A 13,533-nucleotide genomic window follows, 5' to 3' on the forward strand; every position below is an offset into this window, starting at 1 on the left:
ACTCTTTCATTAACTCAGTATTTCTAGTATCACGGTGACTGTGTAGAAAGAATGGGCCTTTTCATCGGTCATCCCGACAAATGAGCCTTGCTGACAGGGCCAGGTTAAAGCAGGGGGACAGTGAAACAAGAGAAAATGGAGAAATCTGGCAAATAAAAGGGGGATTTGTAAAATTGTGCCACAGTAAGTGAATGTTTTCTAAATGTAAATATTTAAATGTATGTATTTAAATTGTTACCTCATATATATCACTGAGGATGATCAACTATGAGCTGAAGGTTTGTCGTGAAAAATAAACAAATGAGGACGCGCAGTAAGAGCAGTTGACAGAAACGAGAAGGGGAAGTGGGAAAAAACAATAAAGTTTATTTTTAGGTTATGACACTGCAACAGTCTCATTTTCACCTGGTACTAGAAACAGGTAGGAGGGGAAGGAGGGCTGAACATTCCATTACGTAGACCAGACCCCAGCGCATATACAGGTTCTTTGTGAAAGGTGTTTCTGTGTGCGGGCAGAGGTGCCACACTGACATCATCCAGTGTAGCCGCAGATGTGACTTTTCATGTGTAACTGTGCCAGGGAGCAGCTCGTACTGTCAGTCAGCCTGAGTCAGCGCTACACGCCTCAGACTCAAATGTGAAAGAATCCATGACGGAAGAGAGTTTCACAATTTCTACACCACATCTCTTATGAAAACAACCTGAACATCACGTCTGCTGACTTAGGGATTATTACAGTATAGTAGCATGTGATTAAACCGTTGGCAGCAGGGATTTTTTTTTTTTTTTGTAGTCATTAGAAAAAAAATACTCTCTCAGTTAAAAAATACATAGCTTTAATATATTTACAGCTAAATCCCCCCACAAAAAAACAACAAAAAAAAAAACAAAACACTGGTGACATTAAACAAGGAAGATAATGGTGGATAAGGTTTATTGGTCATTACTATTGTGGAAATGTGAAAAAGTATCATAAATTTGGCTAAAAAGTGATTTAATGACAAGTCTGAGTTTGAAGTATTGCATAAATTCCCTTGTGATGAGAGTGCGGTAGAAGCAGGTTGTCTGTACTCATATTTATAAAACACTTAAGAGAACTGTGGCAACAAATGGATTTTCTTAAGTGAGTTTCCTTTAATGATTTGATCCTTCAGTGTAAAAGTATGTTCTTGACCTTGGGAACTGTATTTTGATGAAAAAATAAAAAAATTAAAGAAAACCCAAGGTCCTCTTTTAACCACACCTCACAGTCTTCCTCAGCAGATGGAAGGAATTAGATTTTAACAGCTCTAGAAAGAAATGTGGTCGAAAGTTATGTGAAAAGGTAATAAGTGTACCTAAGTATATAAGTATATAAGTATTTTTTAAATTTAATTTAATTTAATTTAATTTAATTACTTTTTTTTTAAATGTCAAACATACCTCTTGATTTACCAGTTGTAATAAAATCTTTGGTGTATTTGCTTTAGCAAGGCTGTATATCAACTTTCAGTTCAGCTTTTCTGCTGTGTTATTTTGTCTCTTTAAATGTTGATCTCTCCTCTCTCAGCGTTGTAAATCGCAGTGACACCTAGATCAGTGTTATTTTAATTCATCCTTTGTACCTGTCACCTGTTCTCTGTTGAAAGGACCCCTGTTGAGGATGCGAGCACATTATCAACTTCTGCAAAGACTCAGGGAATGTCATAACATTTTGTCAGCACATCGACAATGAGCTATTGTCATTCGGACATAATTACTGCTCAGGACCTATTATTAGAAATGCAGGAGAGTGGCCTGGTGATATCTCTCTCTCTCTGCTTTTACAGCATTTCATTGTCTTTTCAACTGACTCTGAGGTCATGTCACCTGAAGGCATGGAAGCTACCTTATAGTCACTCAGCAGAGTTCAATATTGGATGTGCTTTTCAGGTGTAGTGAGAGAGGTTAGAGGGGGAATGTTTGGCTTTAATGCAAGTGTCTTTGTGAGGTTTTTAAGAAAACAAGAAGGACCTATTTTCACTGGCTGAATTATGAGCTACTGTCACTGTGAACTTAACACATTCTGTTTTATAATGGTTTTCGCTTAATGATACCATCAAACCATGGCTCAATGGTGGCACCCATCCAACGCTGCTGACATTTATCAAGCACTATTGGTTCCACTGCATTCCCAGATCAGCGTGCATTTCCTTCCCTGCAGATACACTATCAATGAGTGCCCAAGGTGTTTCAGTTTACTGGAAGCCAGGAGCAGATAAGGCCACTGAGATTACAGTGGCACTATCTCCAGAGGAGGCCGGAGAGAGGAGAAGATATACAAGAAAGCGTGCGGCAGCAGTTACCACACACAGCTGGTCACAGGGGTGAAGGCCAGAATACATCTGTTTCTCAGTTGGACTGTATTTCCTTAGTGGCATAGCTGAGCTATCTCATGTTATGTGATTCTGGTTTGACCCTGATAATGGCGGTGATAACTGCCAGGTCAATAAGTAATTGCTTTGTTGTCATTTTAAAGGCAGTTTTGCATGCATAGTAGAACTGATTACATTTATCGGATTGTTTTTATTTTCCATAAACAATATTTTAGAAATGTTCAACTTTAACAACAGGCCCTCTGAAAAAGGATCGCTAAGAAAAGCTGTTTCCAAGTGTGCATGCTTTTCCCCCCTCAGTCTTACTGCTGAAGCCACTGGGAGCTGTTGTGGTTATGTGTGGGATATCAGGGAGGTGTGAGAGAGTCAGAGCAGAGAATATAAGCCCATCCTTCTGAGGGTGTTAGGGTCTTGATAAGTCCTGTTTAAACTTTACCCTTTGCAAAATGCCATGTGTCAACAGTTGCCCGTGACCAGAGTGCTCTGATCTGGCTAGGCAAACACCTGGGGGCAGCCCACCCATCCCCATGAGACCTTCCCTGACAGTGGGTGAGGGTACAGTTCTGCAACCAAACTGGCTGGTATTTGAGATACAATTTATTTATTTATTTTTAAGAATTAACAAACAAATGAAGGAACTGACAGTGGAAACATCCGGAAGGAAAGTTCAGACGGTTCGCCCAAAGGATTTTCTCAGTTCTCCCTCATCCAGTCCTCTGCCATGTCTGGGGCAGTTGGCACTAGTTGCAGAAAGTCTCGGACAGGTGTTATGCCGGTTGTGAGAGGCTGAAGCCACCTTCGCCTCCTCTCGCTCTGCCTCACTATTTATCAGGTGGTGACGTCGTCTAAGCCTTCATGGATCACACAGCAGATCATTTAAACACACGGACAGTGTTTATGCACAGTGATTGCGTAATATCTGATCTGTGTCAGTGTTTTAGGAGATCCCCACATGGCCTAATGTCTGGCTTCCATATCTGTGATATCAACAAACTAAATCCTTTGTGCACTTAAACTTTTTCTTTAATCAAAAAGACTAAAAACATGACAAAAAAAAGGCAGAAATATAAACCCATGCTGGATGTGATTCAGTTGTTTTGCTAAACGGACATCAACGCACAGATGCATACATCTCCTGTACTAACACATCCACAGACGTAAAACAATTACTTTTTTTTTTTTTTTTGTAAAAGAAGAGGGGTGTTCTGCTCAAACATTTGCAGTGGAATCTGAGAGAGCTAGAAAAGGTGGAAGACATGATTTGGCAGTTTACCCTCAGTGTTTGCCTCAAAATTTTGACGCCATGGCTCGAAGTCAAGCTGAGAAGTTTCCCAAGACCTGCTCAGCCTGCAGGCGGGTGTTCCATGTAAGCTGTGAGCCTGGACCCTGAGGATCTGTGTCCCCCCTTGTGATCGACCGTAAGTCAGTCTGCAGGGCTCCTCAGACCCTCTGCAGTCAGCACTGCGGGGGCGCGAACATGCCCAACCACACCTCTGATGCCTCTGTGTTAGCCATCACTGGGTTTCCTCCTCTGCATGTTGAGACCAGTCGCCTCACAGACGGAAAACTCTCAAATGGCAGCGGCTCTCATCACACCTCCCACAACACACCATGTCCCTTTAAAAACTGAAGCTTAAATCAAGTGTTCACCTTTTAATGAGGCTGCAGTGTGTTGTTTTATACAAGAAAGGGTACATTTAAGGCAAGCTAAGTGTAAAAGTATCATTTGACTGTCAGTGACTCTGCATGATGTGAGCTGTGGCTCTCAGAGGCATTTCAGAAGTTGCACTTTATTGAGGGAAATGGGTCAAGGTTTTCTGTCCAAGTACGGAGAATCAGGTTACTTTGAAGTGTCATTAAATCAGCATAATTATAGCTATCAAGTAGTGATGAAACAAAAACAACTCACATCCCTCAACTTTTCCTATACCCCTACCGTTTCTCCCCAACATGAACTTTGAAGGCAACAGCACTTCAAGTTGTATGTCATCTGTATGCAGGGGAGCTGACGAGGCAGTCTGCCACAGCCACCAGTCATCTAGTGAGACAAGGAGCAGAGAATGGCTCGCAGATATATCTGACAGGCACATTAGGCTATTTTTAATGAAAATGTCATAGTCAGGGAAGACTGAAGACTTTAATGAAACTGGAAACTAGAAACCAGCACAGTCTTTAAAACCAAAGATTAGTGTTTATTTTTAGCAATGAAAGACCAAAGATACACACACACACACACACACACACACAAAATCAAGTAACATTTTTATTGACTAAATAATTATCAAAGTTTTGGTCAAAATAGTAGGCCAAAATGTTCAACCCTTATATATATATATATATATATATATTGAGAGAGAGAGAGAGACTCATAACTTGCAGTCAGATTTGGGGTCTACTGAATACATAGGTCATAGTGACTTTCAACAAAGCGTCCTTTGTTCAGCTAAAAACAAGTGTTGGAGCAAATCCAGCAAAGTAGGTTTTAGTGTTGCAAAACAAACACATTTGTTTTCTTCTAGTTTTTCATGGACTGTATTTTTTTTATTTATTTTTTTTTTTTTTTTGCTTTGGCTTTGCTGAGAAATTGTCATATTTATCTAAGAGTTTATATATTATATCATGCATCCATATAGGCCTATAACTGTTTCACTAATTATTATTATTATTACTGTTATGACTATTATTACTATCATTATTTCAAAAACGCTAGCCATTCATGTTAACATCTTAAAAGCAAGCTATTTCAAAATGATCCTGTTACAAATCACAGAATATTAGAACACAAAAACATGATCAGTCAAATAAAACCAAAGAGTGACAACTCACGATTCACATTCTGGATGAAGAGACATTCAGGTCTCTTGTTGATTATTCTTCCAAAAGCACCATTTCCATGAGAAATGTTTTTCTTTGTAATCTGGATTACATAGGCTAATCCATGTCCATGTTTGACCCAATGGATTGTTCGCCGGAAAGAGGAAGACCTCAAATGTAAACGCAGAGAGGGAACTCACATTTTTTTGAAACATATTTTGTAATTCCCTTTTACTTAGTTTCTAGTCACTGCACCCCCCCCCCCCCCCCCCCCACCCACCACCCACCCACCACCGCACACAGACGCAACGCTTCCTCTTGAGTTTCTGGACCGCTGTCTCCCCCTGTTGGTGCATGCGGCCACTGCGCAGGGCTCGGACACAGACTGAGGCTGGTGCCGCTGCGGCTCCGTCACCGCTTCGGGCAGCCACCCCGACTCGACGGGCTCTGTGCAGCAAACACTTCACACAACTGCCCGCGTTTATTCGCGCACAAATAAGCTGCACTGTTCATTCTAACAAACCGTCACACTTATCAAAGATACTTTTAAAAAGGCTCAGTGGTTTTCCAGTGACTATTTAGGCAACTGCTCTTGCTCCCAATTTAACCAGTGTCATACAAACAGCTGACCGCCTTCAGAAAACTCAATTAAACGCAAAGATACATATGGTTGGTAGAGCAGTGCAATTAAAAACCAGACCTTTCATCATATGACATAAAAAAAGGCAAAAAACAAAACAAATAATGTCAATTTGGTGGCAATGTGTGTAACAAATGAGCCTGCAGCCTCTGTAAGATTAAAATATATATATATATATATATATATATATATATATATATATATATATATATATATATAAAACCAAGTAGGCTGGAGAACTGCAAGTCCAATTTGTCCAAATAGAATTCAGGACAAAGAAAATAAATAAAATTAAATTAATGAATATTGTAATGTTGGTGACACGGACTTGGTGTGTGTGATCAAAGAAAATGCACAGCGTTGTTTTATCTCCGTTGATATTAAAATGGTTTACGTTGTTGCATCGTTTTGTAGTAAGACGATTACAGCCCTGCTGTTCTTTTTTGTTTTTTTTGTTTTTCTCAGAGGTCATTTTGACTTTTAATTCTCGGCTTTTTAAACTTTAAAATAAATTTCAATTAAAACAAAGATTATAAGGGGAAAAAACACTTCTCCTGCATGGACGGGGTTTTCACTGTTGTTGACTGCGGGCAGAGTCATATTACGTCCCCGCCTCCAAAAAGTTTCCCCCAATCATTTCCTCGCCGTCAAACATAAATCCAGGCATCGCCTCCTGTGTCTCTAGACGCTTCAGCTATCCTCCAGGAGCAGATCTCTCACTTTCATTTCTCTCTAAAGTCACAGTTTCAAAGTTAAGCATTAGACAGCGATCACTTGCATCTTGCATTCTTGTCTGCGAAGTTGAAGGAGCGACAAAAACTTTTTTTTTTTTTTTTTTTTTGGCTTCTTCTTTTTTTCATTTTAAAGGATTCAAGGTTGCCAGTCAAGCTGTGCGCCCTCACAGGCTGTCACTGCAGTCTCTGGGCACAGCGCTTGGATTTAGAAAGAAGGATTTTCTCCCATTTTCATTGCGAGAAGCTGTTCTTTAATTTTTTCGCATGAATCTCCTCGACCCTTACCTGAAGATGACAGAAGAACAGGAGAAGTGTCACTCTGACGCTCCCAGCCCCAGCATGTCTGAGGACTCCGCAGGCTCGCCGTGCCCGTCCGGGTCTGGTTCGGACACCGAGAACACCCGGCCGTCCGACAACCACCTCCTCATGGGTGCAGACTATAAGAAGGAGGGCGAAGAAGAAAAGTTCCCCGTCTGTATCAGAGATGCAGTGTCCCAGGTGTTGAAGGGTTACGACTGGACGCTGGTGCCCATGCCGGTGCGCGTCAACGGCTCGAGTAAAAGCAAACCTCATGTCAAAAGACCCATGAACGCTTTCATGGTGTGGGCTCAGGCTGCACGGAGGAAGCTGGCCGATCAATACCCGCATCTGCACAACGCGGAACTCAGCAAAACCCTGGGCAAACTTTGGAGGTAGGTTCGCTTCGCATTTTCAATCTCTCTTGCTGTGCGCCTTTACGCCTCGCTGTGCGAAGCGCACTATTTCTTTCTTTCTTTTTTTTTTTTTTTTTTTAGATGAAATGCACCACCTGCTGTTTCAAGCAGAGTTTTACTTTGTGTGGATTAGACCAATGCTTTTCAAAATGGTTTTTTTTTTCTTTCTTTTTTTTTAGTTTTAGGGGTTAGGATTTTGGATACACGTCTTGAGTGTGTGCACAGAAGAAGTTTCAGCCTATAGACTGAGGATAGGCAAACTCTTCTTACTGATTATTGATAATGAAACAAGTAATGCAGAGATGCAATTCCGTACATTGCACAACTCTAGCACCAATTAATAAACCACTTCTTGTCCTTTGTTAGCCTATTGATGGAATGCATTGTAAAATAAATGTGCAAATCTTTTTTTTTTTTTTTTTTTTTTCTTCTTTTAGATTGCTCAACGAAGTAGAGAAGCGCCCGTTTGTGGAAGAAGCAGAGCGTTTGAGAGTGCAGCATAAGAAGGATCACCCTGACTACAAATATCAGCCAAGGCGGAGAAAATCTGTCAAGAACGGTCAAAACGAACCCGACGACAGCGAGCAAACGCACATATCTCCAAACGCGATCTTCAAGGCGCTGCAGCAGGCCGATTCTCCGGCGTCGAGTATGGGCGAGGTGCACTCCCCAGGAGAACATTCAGGTAAGAGAAGAAAAATAATAATAAGTCAATAAAACAGAATAATGAAAGATGTTTTCTAGTGTTTCTGTTTTGTTTTAGTTTTTTTTTTGTTAGTTTTTTTTTTTTTAAGTGACTCAGTTTGGCACTCTGTGGAAATCAAATCTTAGACGGCTTGAGGGCTTTGAACAGACACCTGTTAATGACTAATGATTAATTATTAGTGGGGTTTACAAACCATCATGCAAGTACACCTGGCAGATTAGTGCCAGTAAACTCCTGCACCTGGAAGCATCTGTGTATTTCACTTTAGCCCTTCATGCTGGAAACATTGTTTTTAGATGCATCCTTTTGTGGAATTATTTTAACTTTCAAGCTAACTCTAACTTTCCTCTCACCAGGTCAATCCCAGGGTCCACCAACACCCCCAACCACCCCCAAGACAGACCTCCCCTCCAGTAAAGCTGACCTGAAGCGTGAGGGGCGCCCCATGCAGGAGGGCACCAGTCGCCAGCTCAACATCGACTTTGGAGCTGTGGACATTGGTGAGCTCAGCAGCGACGTCATCTCCAACATGGGGAGCTTTGATGTGGATGAGTTCGACCAGTACCTGCCGCCTCACAGCCATGCTGGGGTGACCAGCGCAGGCCAACCTGGCTACACCAGCAGCTATGGCATCAGCAGCTCCTCAGTCGGCCAGGCGGCCAATGTTGGGGCCCACACCTGGATGCCCAAGCAGCAGCAGCAGCAGCAGCACTCTCTGACCACCTTGGGTGGAGGAGGTGAGCAGGGCCAGCAGGGGCAACAAAGAACCACCCAGATCAAGACAGAGCAGCTGAGCCCCAGTCACTACAGCGAGCAACAAGGCTCTCCACAGCACATCACCTATGGGTCCTTCAACCTGCAGCACTACAGCACCTCCTCTTACCCCTCCATCACAAGAGCACAGTATGACTATTCAGACCACCAAGGCAGTGCCAACTCTTACTACAGCCACGCAGCTAGCCAAGGCTCCGGCCTGTACTCCACATTCAGCTACATGAGCCCCAGCCAGAGGCCGATGTACACCCCTATCGCTGACACCACTGGGGTGCCCTCTGTGCCCCAGACCCACAGTCCGCAGCACTGGGAGCAGCAGCCCATTTACACACAGCTGTCCAGGCCGTGAGGAGGCAGCCTCAGCACTGACTGTACAACACTCACCCCACGCAAAGACTTCTTTCTGACCGGCGGCCTTCGCGCCACCATGCCACACACCCTTCATTGCCAACAGAAAAACATGACAAGGACTATTTTATAGTACTGAAAATATATCTTTGGATTGGCTCACAACAGTGCCTTTTGTATTGGTTGGAATTGTGATTATATTTTTTTAGATATAATGTTTAAAAACATTAAATCCTCTGTGAGGACATACTGGTTATAAATATTTTAGTATGTACTGTGTATGTGTTCTGCTCTTGCCATCTTCATTATAATCAGTGTCATCAGCATCCTCATCGTCACCATTTGAAGGTTTAAAACATTTAAAGGAGCAGGAATGCCGAGTAAAAACACCCTCAGTGGCCTTACTTCTCACTAGTGTATTTTTGAACAGGAAGTAAGAAACATCTGTTTACTGACACTGCCGTCATATAATAGCCTACATTCTGCTTTGAATTTTTGTACTGTACATATTTTATCGTAAATTCCCATGAGATGCAAGAATTGAGCAATGCACGTTGGAAATAGATTTGAATTTTTGGCCATGATATGACTGTGTCATCAGTGAATTAGTCAAATATTCTACTTCTTGTTCTTTGCTTTAGCTCAAATTATTGCGTCAGAAATGCTATAGCAGGTGCCATGTAACTCTACTAGGGGCCTTACTGTGTTGCTAGATGTAACTGAGCAATGCTTGCTTTTATCTGGGTACTGCCTTGATACCATTGGTGCCTCTGGAGCCACAGTAGAGGCTCCGTCCACTGGCACTGCAGTGTCGAAACCACAGCGTAGCTCTGACTTCCTGCTCGAGGGGATACAGGAAGTGACCATTGACCTGTTTCTCCTCAGCAGCCAGCAGGTCTGAGTCGGGCGTGCTTCTGTCATTCTAACAGCCCCATCCTTTTCCTAACCTTTTTCTTAATTTATTCTTTAGCATTAATTTTATTTGAAAATAACTATTTGCAATTATCTTTTAAATTCAGCAGCAGCTAACTGAGATTTCAGTGGAGTAGTTTGCTGACGTGTGGTACAAATTTGTTTATTTATCATTTGTAAATGTTTCCGTATAAAAGTTTCTTTTATTCGTGATCTAGTTATGTACAGATTACTTATAATTACACAATGAGTCTTTCTCTTAAAAAAAAAAAAAAAAAGAAAAACTCGAAGTTTTCTCTTTTTTCTTTCTAACAAATGAATTAATGGATATGGAAGCTGCGGCTGTTTGTAAAGAATTTGCTGGAATCAACAGGATACTTTTTGTTTTTGAAAAAAAAGTTGTGTTCCTCATTTTATATTCTGTATCATTAGTTCTCATTTTGTCATCTTCTTAATGCAGTTTCCCTAGGTAAACATGCCATTGTCTTAAAAGCTTATCTTTTGTATTATATTGTTTGCAATAAAAACAAAACACTGAGAAATATGAGACCATCTTGTGCCATTAATTATAAGAAGGTGTCATCCATGAAGAAAAGACTCGAAAAACAAATTAAAATCATATTTAGAGTCTTTATCCAACTCATACATTAAAAAAAAAAAAAAAAAACAACAACAAAAAAAAAGAAATACAGAAGATGCTTATAGGCAACCTAGTAATTTAACTTCTGTATTAATCAGAGCCAGATTGTCAGCTACCAACTGCAGCAGTTTGGTAAAGTTAAGGTTTTGCTTCTGGCTTCTCAGACCGTGAGGTCACAGGTCCATTATTACCACGGCCTATTGAGAAGATGTATGTCCACACCCCTCCCCCTGCCTGTATACACGACGGCTTAAAGAAACAAACTAGACATTGCATATTGTTTATTCATCACTGGCCAAGTAATGTAGGAATAGAGCTGACCTTAATAAATCAGTGACAGTGTAAACACAATCAGGTACTATAGCTTTGTGTTGAAATTTGAGGCACATTCACAGATGACGTCTCTTTCCTCACATCAACTGGACTGAACCTTTCTCCGCCACCCACCGCTGCGCCTCATCTCACTGCAATGACTGGACAGTTTTGTTTTTTTTTTTAGCTTGATTCCATAACAACCCATTTCACATCATACTACACTGCACTAACCCTGTGGCTCAACACATCTATACTGCATAGAAATATGGATTTATGATGACGATATTATGTCATCAATATCTACCTTCTAAGCAAAACTGTCACAAAGAATGAGATAAATTACCATTACACATTGTTTTAATGAAATAAATAGAATCACCAACCATGTCATTCCTCGTTGTAACATTTGAGTATTTTCTCACACCAGTCTGGATGCTTTCCTCCGAACATTGCCCTCCTTTTTCACTGCATATGTTTCTGTAACAAGTAAATAGCAGAAAAGGTAAAGACTGGTTCCTTGAAAAGTTGTTTATCATACTAATTTATTTAGTAGCAGATGAAAATCATGCAACTGTGAGTGCAAATTTACATTTCAAATAAGTAAAAGCTAAAAGCTACAGGTCACATTCATCCATCCACACGCACATTCATACAGTGCTTGCTCCATACATAGTGCTTCTATAACACACACACGTACACACACACCAATGGCACATCATTGGGGGCAATTTGTGGTTTCAAGGACACTTCAACATGCAGACTGGAGGAGCTGGGGATCGAACCACCAACCTTCCAATTAGTGGACAACCTCCTGAACCGCAGTCATTGTTCAACACTAGGTTTAAGTTGAAAACCAAATGCAAATGTGTTTCTTGGGTTTTAGAAAAATAAAGGTTGTGCAGAGTGTCAGAGTAAGAACACACAACACTTTAAAATGCCAACCTGTAGTTCACTCACATGCTCTGGGATTTGTTAAAGTGTAATTGCAACTGAGATAGAAGTATAAGCTGTGGGAAAGTGGGTACAACTAAAAGGGAAATTACCCGATTTCAACACCCAATACCTCGTGGAATTCACTGACAATCAACAGTGACTGATGACATGTATCAGCAAGACTATGCAATATCTACAGTTAGAGTTGTGGTTTAAAGTTGGCATCCACAATTTAACTATTGTTTTAAATCCTGGCACTATCACTCATGTGGTGCAGTTAAAACAATTAAATGGTCTATTCAGTGCGTTTTTCCCCTGAATCGTAAAGTCTGAAGTTGTTTACTATGCTCCTCATTGTCTCTTCAGATATATTTGTTTTTTCTCTGCTCCAGCTTCTTCTTCTGACTAATGCCACTTTCAGGAACTAGCTAAAGCAAAATATAGGAAGAAAACATAAACCATATCAATACAAAGTTACTTTTAAGCTTGTTGTGTTGAGTAGACAGTGATCCTCCTGCAGTCTTGCTTCTGCTGTCTCCGGTTGAATATGAAGGCTTGGCATCTTTCTCTCTGACAGTAAAAAGCAGGCAGGGTGAGTGAAGCCCCTGAGCCCACCTCCCACAGAGAGCCCCCAAAGCACATCCATCACATGGATCTCCAGTGGTTCAAACCTGGAGCGAAGCAGCCAGGCAGCAGGGCCTCAGGGCCTTACAGGGCAAAGGGAGGCCAGTTAGTGACGGCTTGGGGGAGAACGAGGGGGGGTCACAAGGGAAGGACATAAGAACCGTACTAATCCACTTTTTTTAAATCTTCCAAACCAAGGTATTGCGTGACATGAGTGAAATATAAAGTTGCCATGACTCAGACTTCGATATAACAGTTGTTAGGAGCAGAACTTAATGTAGAAAAAAAAAAATCTTGCCTTACTCAAACTATTGGCGAAGGTAACCAACTGGAAACTGTTGCCTGAAGCTGTAGCCATCAATTTCTGTTCAACAAACAAGAAAACAGTCAACTCTGGTAAACACAGGTCCATGTTTCTCCATTTTCAGAGAATGACCAGAACATTTTTGCTGAATTGTTTCATTCTCAGGTTGTTGGCAGCGGCGTGTGTGCGTGGGAAAATGTGAAAGGTTTACATTTGCAAGTCCAGCTCTTCAAAAACCAATCATGAGTTCAGATAAACTGATCATTTGGGAAATAATTACTCTTAGTCTTTCAAAATTAAAGTTTTTGAATTATAAGAACTTTTGACAGTCACTAAATCTATATAATCCTTTCTTTGTAAGTAATTTCCTGATATGAACAACAAGGTTCCATGAAGAACCAAACCCAATGTGTTCACACATGTACTTCTAATCAGAAGAACAACAGACAGCGTGGATGGGATAAAGGTAAAAAAAAAAAAAAAAAAAAAGTCATAGAGGACAATGTTGATGTGTGTGAAAAAAAGGGAAGTGTGGCAGGACCAACCTTGCTACTCTGGCCTCAAAAAAACAAACAAAAAAAAGTGGAACCATGATGGCCACTTTCAACGCGTTTCATCAGAATAATGTGTCATTATGTAAGCACATGGCCAGGAAATGACATCAGTATTGAGGCTTTCCCTGTTTGAGACCATGATGAGTCATTTGCTGGGCTTTCCTGTGG

The 13,533-nt window shown here is 41.1% G+C and overlaps 1 protein-coding gene across 1 annotated transcript; it reads left to right on the forward strand.

Moving 5' to 3' along the window:
• Positions 1-6,491: 6,491 nt before the first annotated feature.
• Positions 6,492-10,542, forward strand: LOC139616437 (transcription factor Sox-9-B-like). Its single transcript, XM_071473594.1, has 3 exons — positions 6,492-7,234; positions 7,693-7,940; positions 8,318-10,542. The coding sequence occupies exons 1-3, from the start codon at positions 6,807-6,809 to the stop codon at positions 9,082-9,084; spliced, it is 1,443 nt and encodes a 480-aa protein (XP_071329695.1). The 5' UTR covers positions 6,492-6,806; the 3' UTR covers positions 9,085-10,542.
• Positions 10,543-13,533: the final 2,991 nt, after the last annotated feature.

Source organism: Trachinotus anak, unplaced genomic scaffold, assembly GCF_046630095.1.
Source record: "Trachinotus anak isolate AG129_WGS33_773 ecotype Australia unplaced genomic scaffold, CSIRO_AGI_Tana_v1 ptg000003l, whole genome shotgun sequence".
Classification (NCBI taxonomy): Eukaryota; Metazoa; Chordata; class Actinopteri; order Carangiformes; family Carangidae; genus Trachinotus; species Trachinotus anak.